Genomic DNA, 21,292 nt, shown 5'->3' with positions numbered 1-21,292 from the left:
AGATCTGGCAACTTTACAAAGATGAACCAAAGGGGATTTTTCATAACAACGCTCATTACAGGAGTTTACTGAGAGGAATATAACAGGAGACTCTCTGTAAATACTGTAGTGCTGGCAGCAGGTGTGGTAAAGTGTCCCTCTTCAGCTTTTCAGATATCTTATTTAATATAGATCAGTGTTTTTAACCTGTGGTGCTGCCCCCACTGAGCCCGGCCGGTACTGCAGGGGATCATCGGTTATTAAAGTCATCATAAAACGAAAGTTGAGATGTTCATTTTTCCAAACTGGTCAAGTCTGCTTGGTGTCCACCTCCTGCTTCTGCAAATCAGCTTCAGCGGACGAGGACTCAGATACTGTATAATATACTGTACTGATACTCTACTGTATACATCTGCTGAGAGGAAGAGCTGAAATTCACACTGGGCCAATCACAGCGGACTGAATAATCGGACCAATCACAGCAGACTTGACAATCTACCCACTCACAGCAGACTGAAAAATCTGACCAACCAAAGCAGACTAATCTGTCTAACCAATCACAATCACAGCAGACTGAGCCCTCCGACCAATCACAGCAGATTAAACTGTCTAACCAATCACAATCACAGCAGACTGAGCCATCTGACCAATCACAGCAGATTAAACTGTCTAACCAATCACAATCACAGCAGACTAAACTGTCTAACTAATCACAATCACAGCAGACTGAGCCCTCCAACCAATCACAGCAGACTAAACTGTCTAACCAGTCACAATCACAGCAGACTGAGCCATCTGACCAATCACAGCAGACTAAACTGTCTAACTAATCACAATCACAGCAGACTAAACTGTCTAACTAATCACAATCACAGCAGACTGAGCCCTCCAACCAATCACAGCAGACTAAACTGTCTAACCAGTCACAATCACAGCAGACTGAGCCATCTGACCAATCACAGCAGACTAAACTGTCTAACTAATCACAATCACAGCAGACTGAGCCCTCCAACCAATCACAGCAGACTAAACTGTCTAACCAGTCACAATCACAGCAGACTGAGCCATCTGACCAATCACAGCAGACTAAACTGTCTAACCAGTCACAATCACAGCAGACTGAGCCCTCCGACCAATCACAGCAGACTAAACTGTCTAACCAGTCACAATCACAGCAGACTGAGCCATCTGACCAATCACAGCAGACTAAACTGTCTAACCAGTCACAATCACAGCAGACTGAGCCCTCCGACCAATCACAGCAGATTAAACTGTCTAACTAATCACAATCACAGCAGACTGAACCATCTGACCAATCACAGCAGACTGAGCCCACTGAAGTGTCTGACAGCAGACTTCTCAATTTGACTAACCAATCACAGCCGGCTGAACTGTGACCAATGATAAAACTTAAAGCCAGAAAAATGAAGACCTGTTCCAAACGCATGATGACCGCTGTGTGCACGAAAGCCTGTTGTGGGAAATCAATAACTGAACTCTGTCACTAACAGAAGAGAGAAGAGGAAGTAGATGATCACGACGACTTAGAGGAGAACTGTCCTTCAACCACAGAGACAAACTTACAGCTACTGTAAAATAAAAGACTTCAATCACAAACACAACACCATTTACACACACACACACACACACACACACACACACACACACACACACACACAGAGAGAGAGATGACAAATCCCACAATAATCAGCTTTTATTCAGTTTTGGAATTAAAATATGTATAATCCTAGGAGCAGAAGTGTGGAGGAGTTTCCTAAACAGAGAGAACAGAGGAGGAGAAACACACTCACACACACTCACTTCTGTTCACAACACAGGATGCAGACAGCGCCACCTTCAGCCTCAAACTAAACTAAACAACAGAATCTGTCTTAAGCTGCTCGGCTCGACTCAAGAAAGAAAAACAATATTAATAATAATAAATCCTCCGTCAGCTCCGGTAAAAATAACCGCCGTGGACACAGGAGCGCTTTCTCCACGTGGGAGAGGAAATAAAACCAGCGTTTACACCACACGAGCGAGGGAAATGGTCATGCTAAACACAGGGGGGATTTGACTATGTTTATTGTGTTAGATGGGGAGGAATATGAACAAAGCAGTGCAGTTTATCTCAACCTTTCTTTCTTACAACAATCCGTAGTGTTAAAGTGCGTCGGGGTCTTCACTTCTCTTCACACCACTGGTTCTCCTTGCGTACCTGCAATAAACACAGCACTGTGGTCAATCTGAACACACACACACACACACACACACACACAGGAAATGAGCGCTCTGCTTACCTGCGCTTCCTCTTCCTCTGTGAAATCATTTTTGATATTGAAAGTCTTTCTGATCTCCTCGGGGGTTTTGCCTTTGATCATGTTTGCAACCGTCTTGCAAGTAACATCGAGCAAACCTTTGATGTCCAAGTAATTTGCAGCCTAAACAAAGGGAAGGGAGATGAAAGTGAGCGTGATCACGCCATTACACACACACACACACACTCGTGTCTGATTATCAAGCGTCGCGGCTGCAGTCTCTCAGACCGGAAAGAGACTCCATTCACAACTCATTCTAACGGAGCTCAAAGCAGGAGAGGACCTGATTGAAAACACATCAAACGGCCGGTGAGAAGCGTGTGCTGAATGATGTGTGATGTCTATGGTAATACATGAAGCGGTTTAATGTCAGAGTACATTCAAAATAAAAACACTCAGCATGTCCTGTGTGTGTTTTCACATGTGATCTGACCATTACAAGACCTCCTGAACCGCAGGAAACCCAGTTCTGTTCACGTTATGTTATTGAGAGAGAAATGGAGAAGCTGATAGGAGCATGACGACATCGTGCTCATTAACTATGCACACAGTGATAGGCTGATGGGGAGTGGGAGGAGTCTCTGACAGATATAAGGTGTAATGTTATGCAGACTGAGTGAAGAACTGCATCCTATAAGAGTTTGTTCTTGTATTTAATGTTACAGATATTAAATAAAGGTTTACTTTTCAGTGTTACAATCTTTAAAAATAATTAAAACAAACACATTTCAAATACTTTTTTCAAAATATATCAAAATTGGCTAATTAAATTCATATATATTGGTAAAACAGATGTTCATTTGTGTGTGTGTCTATACCAGAGATGCCCAAACTAGAGCCCGTGGGCTAAAGTTGGGCCATGGTAATCTTTGATCCCATCTGAGAAGAGAGGGAGAATGATGGAGGGGTAGAGATGGTCATTTTAATTGTAATGTCATCTTTAATTTGTTTGTTTTATTGTTAAGCTACACAAAATGAACTGAAATTAAATGTTTAAGTTTAAATGCTGTAATTTAGTTTAGAACAGGGCTCGGGAAGCACATGTGGCTCTTTGACCAAAAATACATGGCTCTGCAGCTGTTTTCCTTCAATAATATTTCAGCTTTTAAACTAGAACTGTTACTAGAAATCAGTTTCCTATTGAAAATACAATTACAATTCTCTTTAAATTGTATTTTCTACAGCAAAATGAATAGGAACTTGGTAAGGGCAAGTTATATTTCTATGGTAATGTACATTTCTATTGTAACCTCACACATGTAAATTCAAACATTTATGAGTGTCAATAGCAAAAAGAAAACAAAACCTGTAAATTGTCCTCTTTATACATTTTGATGCGTCATATATGTTTATTTTTGAGTTGTGCATGGACATAAATAATAGTTTTGTTTAAAAATAACAGACTTGTTATACACACACACTCTTTAAAAAACGCATTTGATAAAAAAAAATTAAAATAAAAAATTTGGAAATGGCTCTTAGCTGAAAAAATGTTCCTGACCCCTGGTTTAGAATGTACATACAGTCACCTGATGGATAGAGGACAATGCAGAGAGTTTAGTGAGCAAATCAAGGCAGATTCTGCTTGACTAGTGTATTCAGCACTGAACTCCACTGTGCTATAAACGTGATTGTTTTTATTGCAGTTGGTGTTCATTAAAGGGTTATACTGCATTAGGTAATACCATTTAAAGCAATGTGTTCTATTTATTTCTAAATAGCATTAAATAAAATAGTTTTATCTTCAGCCCACATCGATATTTGGCTTTTTGGCCCTTCATATGAAAAGGTCTGAGCACCTCTAGTCTATACGGTGATGTTTTACAACCATTTAACTCTGATGAACCTTTAGGACACATTGATAAGAGTCTAACTCTTCGTGTTGGATAATGAAAGTGTTGGTGTTATCAACTCCACGTGATCTATTGCATCATAACTGTACTTTAGTCTCCATGTTAAAACTGTAAAATGGAACAAAGTGTCTAGACCTAACAGGAGACCTAACAAGTTATCTAGAACTTCATTAGTCAATGCATGAAGTATGCATTTGTTCTGGTACACCGATAAGATTTTTTTTGTCGCCACGCAGTAGGTAGTGTTTTCGCCTCAGCAAGAAGGTCGCAGGTTCAAGCCTCAGCTGGGTCAGTTGGCGTTTCTGTGTGGAGTTTGCATGTTCTCCCCACGTGCAACCACACATGCCTACAGACATATTTTGCCAAAAAAGCAAAACGAAAGAATATTGCTGGTCAGTTTGACACAGACAAGTTGATGCCAAACCAGCGCTGATGCTGATCGCCACTGTGCTGCGTCCGCATCATAAACACTTTTGTTCATTTGCACAATTGGAGAAAGAAGCCGCAAATCATTCTGAAATGTGCTCTGCTTTGGAAACAAGCTGGACACAAGTCAGAGCGTTGGTCAGAGCGTTGGGATGATTTGGTGTACAACCAACAAACCAACCTTTATTTCCACTTGGAGAATTACAATTATTAATAGTTCTTATAAAATATCCATTTTTAAAGCAGCCTATGTAATCAACAAATCAAACTAATCCAAAGATCTTCTTGATTTCTGCATAAATCTTCAGAGTTTCTCCAAAACTCAGGCTTTCATTTTATAGCTTATAAAACATGTATGCAAATTAATGCAATATCATACATAAGCAACTGACTTGTTATATGCTATAGTAGCCTATACTTTGCTAAAAGTACTTGTAATTGTCTTTCGTCACACGCAGCGCACGCACATAAACCACGAGTGAGAGAGTTTAAATTAAATAATTTCATATTAATCTGACCAGTTAATATTCGGTTAACGAGCGGCGGTTGTTGATTGGCAAAATTAACCGAAATGAGCATCCCTGCTTCAAACAAAATGGAAGAATCTATTTCTTTGTTTTCGATTGAGAGCAAAAATTGAGTGTCAAAGCTCCAAACGCAATAGACCAATGGTAGCTCAAAGGGGTTTCAGAGTAAAGGCACAATCTCCCCCAAAAGCTTGCTTTGGTGAGCGGTTTCACACTGCAGAAACCAGATCAAAAACCACTAGACTCAGTTCTTAATGAAAAACCATTTCACTTCTCTTTCCAATACGAAGTGCACCAGGGCCTTAATGTGTCTCTGTTATCCACTTCTGATTGGACTGACGAAATGAATCTCAATACAAAGTGCAAACAGGACCTTAGAGCACACGTTTGAGTCCTCCACTTTTAACACTGACACACATAATCGTAAAGATTTTCTCCTAAATCAGATCTGGCTTTAACCTTGAGATGCTTTGTGAATGTGATGGTTCTGCATTGTGTATAAGCAGTGAGTTCTACAGACCAGAATGAGTTCGAAGAGCGTGCCCTGGTCTACTTTGAGGAACTCCTGGTCCCACACGGGGATGTCGTCCGTTCTCTTCTCTTTATTCTCGTCGTCTTCAGGAGGAGGAGGATCGTCTTTATGGTGTGTGCACCACTGAATCACCTGTCAACACAGAACACACACCGCAGGATGAATGTGTGTATACATCAGACACCATGACTCTTACTTTCATTACTAATAGAGAGCTGGCTGAGTGTTTAATGAGAGACTTTGAAAATCTACACAACATGTAAAACATAAACACTTCAATTTACTGCAAGAATTATACGAGAAATTTCAATAACCATCATATATTTAAAAGACGTGTAAGGCTGCATTAATTTGATCACAACTGTAATATTGTGCTCCAAGGCTGAACTCAACTTCATTTTTCCAGTGCTCAGTTGTAAATGTATTGAGTTTGAGTTGAATCTGCTAATTAAAGAGAGACTGTGAAGATGTTCATAATATTCATAAATGCAGCCTTGCTTCCTTAATGCCAAATATATGGTCAGTGTATTGCAAAAAAGAAAACGCGTGCATACATACAATGCTCTAAATATAGTGCAGAAGCCTTATAACTGAGGAGCACACAGACAAACAGCACAGTAAAGATCTTTCCATGCCTCAGTATTAATCAGATAACCTCTGACCTCTGAATATCCCACCACAATCAACAGATTGGGGTAAAGATGGTTTTACATTCGCACATTCAGACTTTCATCTTCACATATTTCCTGAAAAGCATTGTTTGCTAATTCAGAATAGTGAACTTATACTATCAGCCAATGACTATCAAAGTACAACAGTGTTCATTCAATTAAATAGTGCTAATGTTGTTTTGAAGTCATAGTTCATGCATTTTCAGAATCAATATTGAAATTAGCGTGATAAACAACAGACAGTGGGTCGTAACAGTACTTCATTTTAATTAATCTGTATAAATAAATTCTGCTTTAGTCTTATATTAGACGGCAAAGTCTGAATGTGTGAATATAAAATCATCTGAAAATTAAACAGTCTGACCTTCTTCAAGATGGCGGCGTTTACATTGGGCAGAGGAACTGGATCATCATCTCCTTCATCATCCATCCCCAGATCTGAGCACAACAGAGAGCGTTATTACACCATACAGCAGCATATACTGATCATACGTCTCATATTATATGTGTATATACACACACACACACACACGATTAGGGCAGCTGCACTGTACTGGAAGGGTCTGGCATTTCCATATTTTTAGTTTTGCTGCTATATATATATATATATATATATATATATATATATATATATATATATATATATATATATATATATATATATATATATATATATATATTCAGGTATGAATTCAAGTTCATCACATGACATAAATAGTTTTATTTGGAAATATTAAATTGATTAAAATGTTTTAGTTGGAAAGAGAAATATAATAGATTACAAGCATAGATGAAACACCACGCTCTAGGGTTTTTTGGTTATCACAACAGTATACAGGTATAAAATTTATATAATCAAATGCAAAATAAAACTGTCATCATCATTACATAAAAATTCAATAAAACAAATATTCCTTGAAGTCAGAAACAAGAAGCTGCACTGTTTGAAAATGCACTAAACGCTTTTGAAACGATCACACAGTCACACACACAAGTTGGTTTTACATTAACTTTCAGACTCTGGTGTTCAATAAAACACCAAAGCAGAATTTAAAATGGCGAATACAGATTAATTAGAGTGATGTGCTGTTATGAGCACACAGTGACATGATTTCTTCTTTGAATATTGGGCCTGATACTGCATGCAAGTACGACTTCACAACAACATCAGCACTATTTAATTGACTGTCAACAATGTTGTACTTTGATAATCACTGGCTGATAAGATGATTTCACTGCTTAGCATTAGCAAAGAAAACTTCTGAAATTATATATTAATAGGTTAAAGTCTGAACGTGTGTATAATATAAACCAAATTTATCCCAGTATTGTATGGAAATTATGTATTGTGCATCTCTCTCTCTCATATATATATATATATATATATATATATATAAATAATCAATAGTTGCTTCATTGGCATGACAAGTTACAATTTATAAAGTTTACACAAAAATAATAGAACATACAAATATAGTAAAAACACAGTAAATAGAAGTAGTAGCAGTAAAAAAAAGATATATACCTATAATAAAACATTTAAATAATATATCATATCATTCACATAGATCATAATATTCATTAATATCTATAAAAATAATAATAGAGCAGAATACGCTGTACATTTAACATTTTAGAATAAACTCTAATAAAAACAATAATAATCAGAATATTTACAATGATTCAATTATAATCATCTAGATGTCTGTGCATGTGTTTGTAAGCGCATCACTGATGTTTTTATTGGTCTGCTCTCTCTTTTTGTGACAGACATTAATGTATTGTGCCGCTAAAAGGACAGTTTTCCCCCTAGTAAATATTGCAGTTGTGTTTTATTGTCTAACTCAGTGAATTGTGGGTAAATGCTCGGTAGTTTGGGGTAGAATATTTCTCGGATGTGCTGATATATATAAATATGTGTGTGTGCATTTGTCATAAATGCATAATTATACATATCATAAAGCTACTACATCTACCATACACACAACAAACAGCACATGTTAACCTCAGACATTGACCTGACATGACAACAGGGATTTCCCTCACCCTCTAGCATGGTCTTGATGGTCACAGACTGCTTGGCGATCTCAACATCCACCTCGAACATCTCTCCATCAGAGCTCTGCAGTTTAATGGTCGGCATCTGTATGAGAAACACAGTGTATTATAGATCACACACATTAATATGAGAGTCAGTCATGAGCTAAAACAGCAGTGTTAGCTTATATTGACCAGCTAGAGTTCAACACATCAACAACTGGCGATCACAAGTGAAAGAAAAAGACAGAGAAAACCGCCTCGCGCTTTAGAGACGCAAGATTTCCTGATTTACAAATCTCCAACGCGCACACATGGATATTTAATTATACAAATAACAAAAACCTAACACTAAAGGCTTCAAAACAGCTTTGAGATTATAGAGAAAACAGCAGAAGATGAGTAAAACCAGCGGTTTGTGATGCTAGGCTAGCGTTAGCCGCGCGGATGCAGGCCTCGCATAGCAACCGCTGTTTTCATCCCGACCAGCGCTCAAACAGCGTTACTTCACATAACAGCACACATGTTATTACAGTACAAAACACTGCAGATTAATGCGGTATACTGTGTGCTGGTCTTACCGTGTCTGGGAGCGCGATCAAACTGTGAGTCTGAGCGTCAACAAGGCCTGAATGAGTCTGAGCTCAGCGTGAGTGGCTGATGACCGCGCATGCGCAGAGTCAGCAGAGGGATACAGCTGCGGCCGGAAGTTAACGATAATTATTTATTAAATTATCCATTAATTTTTATTTTTTAGGCACCTACCGCTACCCTAAACCTAAACCCAACCATCAGAGTAATGTAAAAACACTAATTATACCGAGTATTATTAAATATTTTCATTAAATTACCTATTAAATTGTATTTCATAACGTCTACTCCCACTCTAACCCTAAACCCAACCCTCACAGTAATAAAAAATATTAATCATTGCTGTACAGTGTTACAACAGTTATGCTAATGATGTCCGCAGCTGTATCCCTTCTAGACTTGACCACAGCATAGCGCTGGACCAGCTCATCAAATACTTCAGCGTCACTTTCATTTTACTTTCGGTTTCACCCAAAGGCCTGCAGCTTTAATTTAGCACTGAAGAATGTATTCAAGTTAAAATAGCCCGGTAGAAATGTAAACGAGAGGGAGTTGCTGTTTTCATCGTGCTGAATCATCCTGCGAGTAAAGTACAAGTCAGACATCTGTCGGACACACATGATGCAGGCCAGTTCATCTGTAACACCGTGTGGAGTTCGAGTAAAACATGGAGAGATGGAAAACAAAACATTCAAACATTAGTCAAAAGCATCTTTTACTAAAGGATTATTTCACATTAACACGCAGGAGATTAAAGAAATAAAGCTAGCTATTAAAATGATGGGCTACATGCGAGGTTTATTTCATTATTATCATGTATTATCATCTGTGTGGAGTTTGCATGTTCTCCCCATGTTGGTGTGGGTTTCCTCCGGGTGCTCCGGTTTCCCCCACAGTCCAAACACATGCGCTATAGGGGAATTGGGTAACCTAAATTGGCCATAGTGAATGAGTGTGTGTGTGAATGAGTGTGTATGAGTGTTTCCCAGTGTTTGGTTGGTGCTGGAAGGGCATCCACTGCGTAAAAACATGTGCTGGATAAGTTGGCGGTTCATTCCGCTGTGGCGACCCCTATTTCCTGCATTAAGCTTGTCGGATGATGATCATAACCACACTTTGAGACGCAACAAAAGTATTTCTTTAATGTTTGTCAAAGAGCTTTCCACACTGTTTTAGTGTTTATTTACAAATGTGCATTTAAGCTGTAAGTTAATACAGTTTTATGAAAAAAAAGTGTAAAACCCCATTAGGAATCTGTTCAGTCTTGTTTTAAATGAAAAGCTGTAGCCTATAGGCAAATGGCACAACTGACCAGCTCATTTCCTCAGTCAGAATTCGTCTATTTGAATAATTTAACATTGAAATGGTCTTAAGCCTTCTTCTATTGGATATTTTCACAATTTATGATGGCATACTGTCAAAAATGGGACAAATAAGCAGCCAAACTCTGGACTTTGTCAGTAGGTGGAGCCACCTGAATCCCCCTCGGCTCCTAACAAGATCACTCATAGCGGATATCATTAAAAAAACGGCTGTTTGTAAAACCTCCTGAATTTACTGCATTTATTAGGTATGTGTGTGTGTGTGTGAGTGAAATATGTGTATTCCTTTAATTCTGTAGAGCTTGTATTGGATTGTAAAGTGCCTTCAACATTTCTCCCAAATGATTATTCCAGCAAATTTTGCTTTCTTATGGACTCTGAGGTGAAATTGGGACTGTTGTATATAAACTGAACTAAATGTGTCTTAAACACGGCACTTTTTGTTGTTTTATTAAATAAAAAACACACACACAGAATAAAAACATAAATATGCATAGCTTTACATATAAAGAACTAATTTTAAGTGGTCTCTTCATTTGTTTTAAAGCTGTTTAACAAGCTGAAGTAATAATTTTCTCATCAACACTCATCAACTCATGCATTTACTGTTTAATTGTTTAAAGTATGAAAGTCTAAACTCATTCATATAAACCAATCTCGTTCCTGGAGGTCCGGTGCATGCCCTGCAGGGTTTAGCTCCAACTTGCCTCAACACACCTGCCTGGGTGTTTCAAGTATACCTAGTAAGACCTTGATTAGCTTGTTGAGGTGTGTTTGATTAGAGTGGGAGCTCAAATCTGTTTGGTGATCCCTGATATAAATGATCACAAATATATTTTACTTCCAGTACAAGAAATAAATTAGAAAGGTATTTATGGTGATATTCAATAACTTAATTTATTAACAGTTCTGTCTGGTTCTCGAGTCTGATTGGCTGATAGCCGTGCAGTATTCTTCAATATCAGCACTCGTACAGCCTCTTCACCCTTGTGTGTTTCTCCGCCCACATAGAGTGACAGCAGATCAATAAACTCACTACAGTTTGATAAATATTGCAGCTGTTGGACAACATCATGTACTGTTGAGGCTTTTTAGATTGCAACTATGCAGTTTCTTCATAAGGATAGTGCCTATTTTAAACATTCATAATTTCGGCAGCCATGAGCCTGGCATTGAGCAGAGCAAAGACGGTTGACATTGTCCATCCACAAGATGGCGACAGACTACATAAGCCCTTAGAGGAGGAAAAACTCGCTACCTCTAACTATAGCTGATCAAATCAATATTAAACAGGTAAGTGACTTTCTAAGTCGATTTCTCTCTAGTGCATGCTTTGTTTTGGCTTTTTCAGAGTTAATTATTGAGATCTCTATTTCAAAAGTCTATTTTTTTCTTATCCCGAGGTCTCCATAATCCTGGACCAGGCCGTATCCTGAGCAGCTGCTGTGGTGGTCATGGAGGAGTGGAGAGCGTGAGACTGACTCCTGAAAGATCCCAGTGACAGACTAGTCTCTGCATCGATCCTGAAGGGCCAGCCTGAACAGCAGCCGGTGACCTACTCACACCTGCAGCTTCTCCACGATGGACGAAGGATGTCCACTGCAGCTCTGCACAGGACGTTTGGTCAGAGGAGAAATGGTCGTGCCCAACTGAGCCTGGCTTCTCTCCAGGTTTCCCTCCTTCTGTTTGGTCAATCGGTGAAGTTCCTCCTCTGTCTGGCTTGGTTTGGGCCTTGTGGAGCTGCTCAAGAACTTCGCTTTTCAGTGTTTGGACTTTCAGCAGTGAAGATTAAACCACACTGAACTGACAGTTTCAGTTTACTAGAACTTCTGTGTTCAGCTCCTTTGTAGAAGCGCTACAGAAATAAAGATGAACTCAACTGAAGCGGGGCACTGCATGTATATATGATATAACAGAGGGCAAATTGACCCAGCTCTTCAGCATCTTCAGACTCAGAGCCGCATGCAAAAAGCCTAACACACTGACAGAAACACACACCAAACAGGAGCGAGATCATCTTTATTCTTCAACTGTACCCTCATACACACACCATCACACGAAGTGACAGTCTGCCACACACAGAGTTGGCATCTCTCACACACGCACGCACGCGCACGCACGCGCACACACACACACACACACACACACACACACACACACACACACACACGTTGGGTTTCAGATTATCCTGGGATAGAAAAGCATCTAATCTCATTCCTCCCTCAACACACAGGGGGGAAACACCAGTAAAGCTGAGGAGAGTTCGCTTCGGTGCCGCTGGAGGAGAAGCGCAGAGGGGCTGATGGGGGATCTGCAGCTGATATAGATATATGGCACACACACAAACGCGCACACAAACAGACGCTCGCACACACACAGATGCACACTCACACTCTCACACACACCTTTTGGTCCTCAGACATCTGTGCCTGCATCAGTTCTCGGTTTAGCGCTGCTGTTCTTCTCCTCATGTTATTTCAGACTGAAGGCAGAGATTATATCGGTGCGGTGCGCCAGGCGGGTGGGTTCACAGGAAGTAGTCGGGCGTGCGGCGGGTGACGTGTGGCTCTCCTCTGCGCGGCGCTGGGTCGAACTGCAGGCTGAAAACACAAACACAACATTAGCATCTTGCACAGAGTCTAGTGCAAACACAGATACAGACCCTGGTGTGTTTTAGAGCCGTGTAGATCAGTGGATCCGTCAGTGGATCACTCACTTGTCAGCTTATAGACAGACCAGCTGGTCAACACGACTTTGAAACACTCCAATGTGTGTAGGAGTGTTTGTCCGTTCACAGCGACGAACTGATGACCTTTACAGCCAATCACAGTCATTCCTGCTGAGCACATGAACACAATGGTACATTTTTTTGTGATCCCTGATGCCGTTCACTTACAAAGAGTACTTGAGCGTGTCGTCCAGCTCCATGATGGCCGCCTGATTGCCGCAGCGGTAGCAGTAGTTCGGTGCGCTGAAGATTGTCACCACATTACGATCATGGCACCAGTTGTAACCCTAGGAGGAGTATAACACACTTGTTCATGAGCATATTCTGACATCATTTGATTCACTTTGATTATTTTATTTGTTAAAAGTTAAACGAGGACGTTGTTTACGTCATGATATTTGTGGAGAATTGAAGTCAAGTGAGGACGGGGTTTATGCTGAATTCAGTCCAGTTACATGACGACAGTGTTTACATGATGGTGTCTGTGGTGAAGTTAAATGAGGATGGTGTTTATACTGTGGGTGTTCATGCTGAATTTAGTTAAACGCACCTCCATCACCAGCTGATGAGCTCTGGACACCAGCGTCAGGCCGTTGGCATGGTTGAAGGTCTCAGAAATGTCCTGGCCAAAGGTGTATCCTGCACCTCGAGGAGAAATGCCCCATCCGCCGCGGTCATCCGGGTCTGACCACAGTAAATCACACATGGGGCCCTGAGGGGGACAGCACACATTCATCAGCCCCTGAACTCAAGAATGGGGATAAAACACGACGAATAAATGTACCTCATGAGGAACTTCCTGTAAACGATCCAGCGCTCGGATGTGATCCAGAGTGTCTATGGATGGCGACAATCCTCCATGAAGACAGAATATCTGCAGAGCAACAAAACTTCATAAAACTCAGGTACAAAAGGTAAATCTGATTTTACCCACTGTTATCAGTCCCTTCAGCGAAAATAAACAATGAAATAAATCTGAACATCCATTGAGATGGTACTTGTCAAAGGATTAATGAACTATAAGATAAGGAAAGTGTCTGAAATGTTAATGATTATGAATTATGACGTACCTGTCCATCTACCAGGGCAGTGAGGGGAAGGTAATCGAAGAGGTCTGTGAAGAATTTCCACACGTTTGCATTGCCGTATTTCCGTAAGCACTCGTCATAAAAGCCGTACACTTGTGTGATCTGTCTGCTTTCGTGGTTTCCTCTGAGTATTGTGACACGTTCACGGTATCTCACCTAGAACACAAAGACAATGCAGTGATTAAAATACAATATTACAGTAATACATGAGAGAAATATTTATATTTATATTATGGTCCACATCAGTTCATGACTTGCACAAAAACGTCACTGCAATCGCTTTACTAAAAACTTGTAAAAATAAATAAAAATGTTTTCAAGTGCCAGAACTGAAGATTAAACAGATTTATAAGAACAGAAAACGTGTGGCGCAAACATGCTGTAAACTAGAGCTGCACCATACTGGAAAAATATGCAGCTTTGTTGTTGAGTGTTGCGATGATATTTCTAACAACATAACTACTTTAGATTCATGACGTTTGTTATTTGGATGTGGAGCATATTCTCTCCATTTGTTCTTTATGTTTAAACAAATTGTTGAATTTAGATCCAAAGCATATGGTGGACAAACTTTGGGGTTTGTCAATAGTGCTTATTTTATCTGCGTCCTCTTTGTCTTTGATTCAAACAAAACCAGATATCAAAATCACCCATGAAGAATACATTTATTGGTGCTGGATGATCATTTCTAAGGACAACCATTGCTTGCAGACAGGATCCTTAATCTGTACTTAAAACAAATGTTCTTTGTTCAGCAGACTTTATGTATTCCAAAGCCAAGATAACAGCAAAAGCTTCTGCTGTAAAACTGAAGCTGAGAATATGCATTCCTCTTTTTGACGGTTCATCATAAATACCGATTCTTCTGATTTGGATCCGTCTGTATGTATAGGGATATGTGATGGAAACATTTCTCTGATGTACAGAAACTGATGTTGAAAATCATTTGGGGGGGGGTTTCACAACAACAATCAGACGCTGTAATGATATATTCCCATTATTCAGCAGATTCAAGAACTTTCTAAAGCACCACTCATTTTAAATCAAGCATCTTTGTAATTCATATGCTAGCATATGCAGCTCCATGAAAGTCCTTACTGTACTAAACATTTCACTTACAGTTAATAATTAGGTTAAGAAGTAATTTTCAACAATTTCGACAGTTTTAAGTCATGTTTAAAGAACTTTAATAAAACTTGCTGATTTCAATATTGCTGATATTTAAACTGAAAGGCTGATAAATGTGCATTATTTGTCAGCGTTTTGTACAAGACTGAAATTTTAACATTTTAAAATTAAGAACTTAATGTTTTTGGTTTTTAAAATATTAAACATTTGATTTGAAATTTAATTCAAGTGTTTTCAAGGCCTTAAATCCTTTAATTCAGTAACCCTGTATAAACTGCAGCTCTTACTTTGAGAGCGACGAGCAGCGAGACGGTTTCCACAGAGTAATAGCCTCGGTCCACATAATCTCCCATGAACAGGTAGTTTGTGTCTGGAGACTTTCCTCCGATTCTGAAGAGCTCCATCAGGTCATGAAACTGGCCATGAACATCTCCGCACACGGTGACCGGACACCGCACCTCCTGCACATTCGACTCCTTCGTCAGGATCTCTTTAGCCTGCAGACAGAAACAGCACCACATCCATCAGATTCCTGACCTGTTAATTAGGCTTGGGATGATAAACGATTTCAAGGTTTTCTGCGGTTTGGAAAACTGCTAAAATTTTCCGTTCTGTATTGTTCCTAAGGTATATGAAAGTTGTTTTTTTATTTCTATTTTATTTCATTTTTAGGGCAACGGTATCTCCAGCAGAAAAAGGATAGATATGTTGCAAATACTGCTGTAAAATTAGAGAAAAGACACCATAAAATGTCATTTTAGATCTTTAAAATGCATGTTGAAGAATAATAAAAACATTATTTTCTTCTGTCTTTATCAACCGTTTAAGCTTAATCCATAATATTGAACTTAATCGCTTAAAGAGCATACATACACCTGCATAAAGTGGACATAAAAGACGGATCAAAACAACACTTCTACTTCTGATCAACCCAAAATCATCTTAATATTACCAGGAGAAAATGGGTCATAGGAAGCTGCTGACTAATATTAACTCTTATGTCTGAACACGTCACTAGAACTGCATTATAATAAGGGCCGTGATCAACTCTCCTTGAACAAACAGATGAGCAACAGCAGACACACGGTTTGATTAAATTTACACATTCATTGGACAGTTTCTACATAAAGCATAATCACTTCTCTCTTTCATTTCCTGATCAAACTTTTACTAAAAGCACCATTCATTACTGTATATTATGCCATTATTGACAGACTCAAGTTCTGCAGAGCATGCATAGACACACACACATAATATAAACATCAGAGATACTCTAAATAACTTAAAACTGAAGCGACACAGATCAGCTCAGACACTATTATTTATAAAAACCTAATACATTAACTTGCAATTCTTTCCAAAATAATCCTACAAAGCATCTAATATAAAGACTGTTATTCACATAACTTCAGTGCATCTGCTGTTTGCAAAAAAAAAATTAGGTTCTTCTATGCTGTAAAATGAAACATCTCATCATTGTTTTATAATACCACTATTTTGTCTTTTCACTGGTCATGACAAATGACAGTTTGTATAGAATAAATCACTGACAGCAGCAGCGACTCTTCATAAACGTATTAAATAAAAAGCTAATTAATCAGTGTGCTTTTAAATCAACTGGTGATATTTTAATTAATCAGTGTTTATTAAAGGATAGCTTACACCAAAACTGAATATGCTGTCATTTCATTTACTCACCGTTTACTTGTTATAAACCTGTTTTAACAGGTCTATGACTCCCAGTGTTTGTTTTTCCTACTATGGAAGTCAATGTTTATTAGCTTTCTTCAGAACATCTCCTTTTGTGTTCAACAGAAGAAACTGATAATTGTTTAACCATTTCAAGGTGGGTGAATAAGAAGTACATTTCCCAGGGTTTATACACATTTTTATAACTAAAAATCCATGACTTTCCCATGACTTTCAAGTAAATTTTCATGACGTAATGTTTCATGCAATGTCTACACATGTGTGGTAAAAGAAAAACAATGCATGTTCAAATTCATTACAGCATATTGTAAAACACACAACAATCTATTTAGATTAAATTTATATCTATGCAAAATTGATTTAGATAATGCTTTCTCCACACTAATAATGTGAGAGTATGTGACTGACCAAGGACAGAAAAGAAGTGAGCAATTCCATGCAAATGTCAACCTTGCCATGAAAAAATTATGTATTCAGCAAAACCATTTCTATTACCATTTAGCAGTGCGTTAAAAATACTCAAAAATGTGTTTTCAAACAATATTATTTGATTTACAAAAGTATGTTGTGTACTGTAAACTCGCAGACTTTTTCCTCACATCTATTATGCATGTTAATTTTCTGCATTTATATATAAAATGGGTTTACAGATTGATATTTTTCTGCTCCCATAACTCTGTGGTTAGCTGTTTTGGGAAACATATACTTTCTATGTGAATTTATGTTTTGAGGTTTTACTGTAAATATCAAATCCATGACACTGGAATTGCTCAAGTAAATAACCTCTATTCAAGTATACCTGTTTTCCATTACTTTTCCAAAACTTGGTTGGTTTTCCAAAACTTTTCCAGACCTGTAAAATGCCATGTCAAAATGCCATGACTTTCCCAGATTTTCCATGACTGTATGAACCCTGATTTCCATTTTTTGGTGAACTATCGCTTTAAAACTGTGCACTGCATGCAGTTATAACTGATTACTGTTGAAACATTAGTTTGTAGTTTTAGCCAAGTGTTTGACAGTTCTTCAGACTGAGGTTGTATTCACACACATTAATTAATTTTTGAACTGACATTTTTTGATACGGTCTCGATCCGGTTGTTAAGTGACGTCACGCGAAGCGGCTTCCGGGTGCAAGCGCTATATCAAACTGTATGGGGAGACTCATCAAATGACAATAATAAACGGTTTACAAAGTGCTGTAATACTTTCGAAAATCACGATCACAACGTATAAATCTGTGCCTAATATCTGATGGCCAGAAAAGTCATTCATTTTTTTAAAATTTTGGCATTTGTGATGCAGCAAGTCTGGAGATTGTGGTGTACACTATGACTTTATATTAAATTAATTTTAAAGCGTCATATGACTAAAAAGCGGTCATAAACGAATATTTGCTCAATTCAAGAGTTGCAGCTTGGACCCAGAAACAGTATTACATATGTAACCAACACGTCACCACTTAACAAGTGGATATGGTTTACAGATACTGTGAACATTAGGCCTGAAATCGCATAATGACTTCAAAACAACATTAGCAGCACTATTTAATTGACTGTACAATGTTGTACTTCAGATTTCCCAGAAAATATTCTTTCATAAAATTAAGAAGGTGAATGTGTTAATACTGTATAAACCAAATTTACCCCAAAGTTCTTTAGCTATTTATGTTTTGATGGAGGATTTTTCTTAATGTGCAACAAACAGAGCTGAAGTACAAAATCCACTGCAGCACCAGAGGCCAGCCAGACCCATAGAGCGATCAAGACCTCCATCAATCTTCATTCACATCTCCTTGCAGACTTTGGCCAAATATGTTGGACTTATTATACGTGTTGAATCTCAGTACAGTGATTACAGTAGCAGATGCAGAAGCAGATCACCGACGCCATTTTAAGACTATGAGGAAGAAGCTGCTCGCAGATGCGGCGGGTTTTACATTACCAGATTGAGATAAAGTTATATTCGCACAGTCAGACTTTCACCTTCTTAATATAATTTCAGACAAGTATTCTTTGCAAACTCTAAATAGGGAAATCATACAAGCAGTCAATGACTATCAAAGTACAACATTGTTGACAGTTAAATAGTGCCAATGTTGTCTTTAAGTGAGTCTTACATGCTATTCCAGGCCCAATATTCAAAGTAGAGTGATTAACAGTATAGAGAGCGTGTCACAAGTTGTGCTCGCAACAATCTGTCATTATAATACATCATTAATAGCCTTTTTTAAATTCTGTTTTACTATTTCCCATTTAGCGCCAAATCCGAATGTGTGAATATAAAACCTAAACTTTAAGTTAACTAACGTTAACAATATAAACACCGGAAAACCTGCACAGAACGGAATATATTATGATGTTAACACTAACGTTAAATCACAAGCTACCGTGAAGTGCAGGATACCAAAGAATCGAGAACATATGCGAGGTTAACATAACTATATAAACTACTCAAAATTCGCCAAAATTGCCTTTATAAAATGATTTACGACAGAAACATCGGTTTGTGTGGTGTTTAGTCACCAAAACATGAACAGTCGTAGTTTCGCAGTCTGTTTTAAAAAACGCCGCCATCTTGTAACTCAGCGGCGAGGAACACGGGGAAAGGCAATATCGCAGAGCTTAATTTTGTAGAAGTGTTTTGTAGTCTCACCTTTTCACAGAGGGTTTTAACTTGAGTTTCTGACAGCTGTTTGCACTCGTTGAGCTGCTCGATCCACTGGTCCAGCTCCTTCGCTAACGCCTTTTCCTCCATGTCTGTTTTTATGTTACTTTTCTTCACGCAGACTGCTGATTTCTCTCTGCGAATGTCCGCCCGGTGTCTCTGGTCACTGTGAGGCGCACATGTGTCCTGGATCCCGAGAGAATGAACAGGAGCAGCCTCCGTAAACCGAACTGAAGGAGAGGATCTCCGGGAGGAGAAGCGCACCGCGGCCTTCCGTCCCGCCCTGAGCCTGTTTTCACTTTAGCCTCCAGCCAAAACCGGCGCGGCGCTAATTGGCCGCTCACTGCTGCGCATGTACGACACTCCTCTGTGATTGGACAAACGCAGCGCTTTTAGCTTTGTGATTGGTTCGCAAATACGTCGTCGGGCGTTTTCCTTTACAGTAATAGGATAAAATGTGGAGAAATAACGTAACATTTTTATATATATATATATATATATAAAGTAAAGTAACACATAACTTAATAAAACACATATATTGTATCTTTAATTAAATTAAATCCTAATTGTATTATTTCCTTCTTTATTATTTTCAGCATGTTTTGTTCATTTATATTTTTTATTTTTTAATTATTTGTTGTATTCTATCATGATTATATATTATTTTATTGTAATTAATTAATGATTAATTTAATATATTTGTCTTCCCATGTATTTGTATATTTGTTATTTAATAACTGTTATATTTATTTATTAGTGTTTATATTATTCATTCGTTTATTTTATTTTCAGCTTAGTCCCTTTATTAATCAATGGTCGCCACAACGGAATGAACCACCAACTATTCTAGCATACGTTTTATGCAGCGGATGCCATTCCAGTTGCAACCCAGCACTGGGAAACACCCATACACTCTCATTCACAGTTATACACTATGGACAAGCTTACTCAATTCCCCTATAGCGCATGTGTTTGTACTGTGGGGGAAACCGGAGCACCCAGAGGAAACCCACGCCAACACGGGGAGAACATGCAAAATCCACACAGAAACACCAACTGATCCAGCCCGGACTCGACCCAGCGCCCTTCTTACTGTGAGGCCACAGAGCTAACCACTGTGCCACCGCACTGCTGTGTTTATTATATTATATTATATTATATTATATTATATTATATTATATTATATTATATTATATTATATTATATTATATTATATTATATTATAATTTAACAGTCAGCTTTAAAGTCATCATAAATAACTGCTTCATGTATTTCTCTTGACGTGTCTTGTAGATGTTGTCTCAGCTGGTGAATTTAGTCTGTCACTGAATGCTCAAAATCTCATTGTACATACAAAAATTAAACTGGATTTTTACAAATAATACCAAAAACAAAGCTTGGAAATGCAAACTGATATTTTCCACTGCACACTGTACCAAATGTACAAATAAAAGCACAGTTCACCCAAAAATGTGAATCTTTAGGAATTTATTTCCTCTGTTAAACACAAAACAAGATATTTTGAAGAAGGTTTGAGCCCGGCAGCTTCTTTAAATCTATAGTAAGAACAGAAAACAAAGTCTGTTGCAACTGGGTACTCCATTCTTCATGACATTTTATTTTGTGTTCATTGAAGAAAGAAACTCAAACAGGTTTGGAACAAGAGAGGAAACGGTAACAGAATTTTCTTTTTTTTTTGTGAACTATCCCTTTAA

General features: G+C 38.3%; 2 protein-coding genes across 2 annotated transcripts; both read right to left on the bottom strand.

Annotated features, from left to right (window-relative positions):
• Window positions 1-1,675: 1,675 nt before the first annotated feature.
• On the bottom strand, window positions 1,676-9,014 carry skp1 (S-phase kinase-associated protein 1). Its single transcript, XM_056447005.1, has 6 exons — window positions 8,925-9,014; window positions 8,353-8,449; window positions 6,671-6,744; window positions 5,624-5,767; window positions 2,280-2,420; window positions 1,676-2,197 (listed from the first exon to the last, which is right to left on the bottom strand). Exons 2-6 carry the CDS (start codon window positions 8,447-8,449, stop codon window positions 2,162-2,164), a joined length of 492 nt encoding a protein of 163 aa, XP_056302980.1. The 5' UTR covers window positions 8,925-9,014; the 3' UTR covers window positions 1,676-2,161.
• A 3,244-nt stretch (window positions 9,015-12,258) lies between these two features.
• On the bottom strand, window positions 12,259-19,879 carry ppp2cab (protein phosphatase 2 catalytic subunit alpha b). Its single transcript, XM_056446258.1, has 7 exons — window positions 19,566-19,879; window positions 15,488-15,697; window positions 14,055-14,228; window positions 13,769-13,858; window positions 13,535-13,696; window positions 13,153-13,271; window positions 12,259-12,856 (listed from the first exon to the last, which is right to left on the bottom strand). Exons 1-7 carry the CDS (start codon window positions 19,665-19,667, stop codon window positions 12,784-12,786), a joined length of 930 nt encoding a protein of 309 aa, XP_056302233.1. The 5' UTR covers window positions 19,668-19,879; the 3' UTR covers window positions 12,259-12,783.
• Window positions 19,880-21,292: the final 1,413 nt, after the last annotated feature.

The sequence above is a fragment of the Danio aesculapii genome, chromosome 21, assembly GCF_903798145.1.
Source record: "Danio aesculapii chromosome 21, fDanAes4.1, whole genome shotgun sequence".
In the NCBI taxonomy this organism is placed as follows: domain Eukaryota; kingdom Metazoa; phylum Chordata; class Actinopteri; order Cypriniformes; family Danionidae; genus Danio; species Danio aesculapii.
The sequence above is the reverse complement of the archived record's forward strand: the minus strand, read 5'-3'. Positions and strand labels throughout refer to the sequence as shown.

Bases quoted from the DNA above. Each gene is read 5' to 3' on its own strand.
- skp1 (XM_056447005.1), bottom strand. From the start codon at position 8,449: ATGCCGACCATTAAACTGCAGAGCTCTGATGGAGAGATGTTCGAGGTG. The intron at 6,745-8,352 runs GTGAGGGAAATC...TGTTGTGCTCAG, and splicing joins CATCAAGACCATGCTAGAGG to ATCTGGGGATGGATGATGAA. The intron at 2,421-5,623 runs GTCTGTAGAACT...CCCTTTGTTTAG, and splicing joins CGCTCTTCGAACTCATTCTG to GCTGCAAATTACTTGGACAT.
- ppp2cab (XM_056446258.1), bottom strand. From the start codon at position 19,667: ATGGAGGAAAAGGCGTTAGCGAAGGAGCTGGACCAGTGGATCGAGCAG. The intron at 13,697-13,768 runs GTACATTTATTC...TGTCCCCCTCAG, and splicing joins TACAGGAAGTTCCTCATGAG to GGCCCCATGTGTGATTTACT. The intron at 12,857-13,152 runs GTAAGTGAACGG...TTGTGTTTTCAG, and splicing joins GACACGCTCAAGTACTCTTT to CCTGCAGTTCGACCCAGCGC.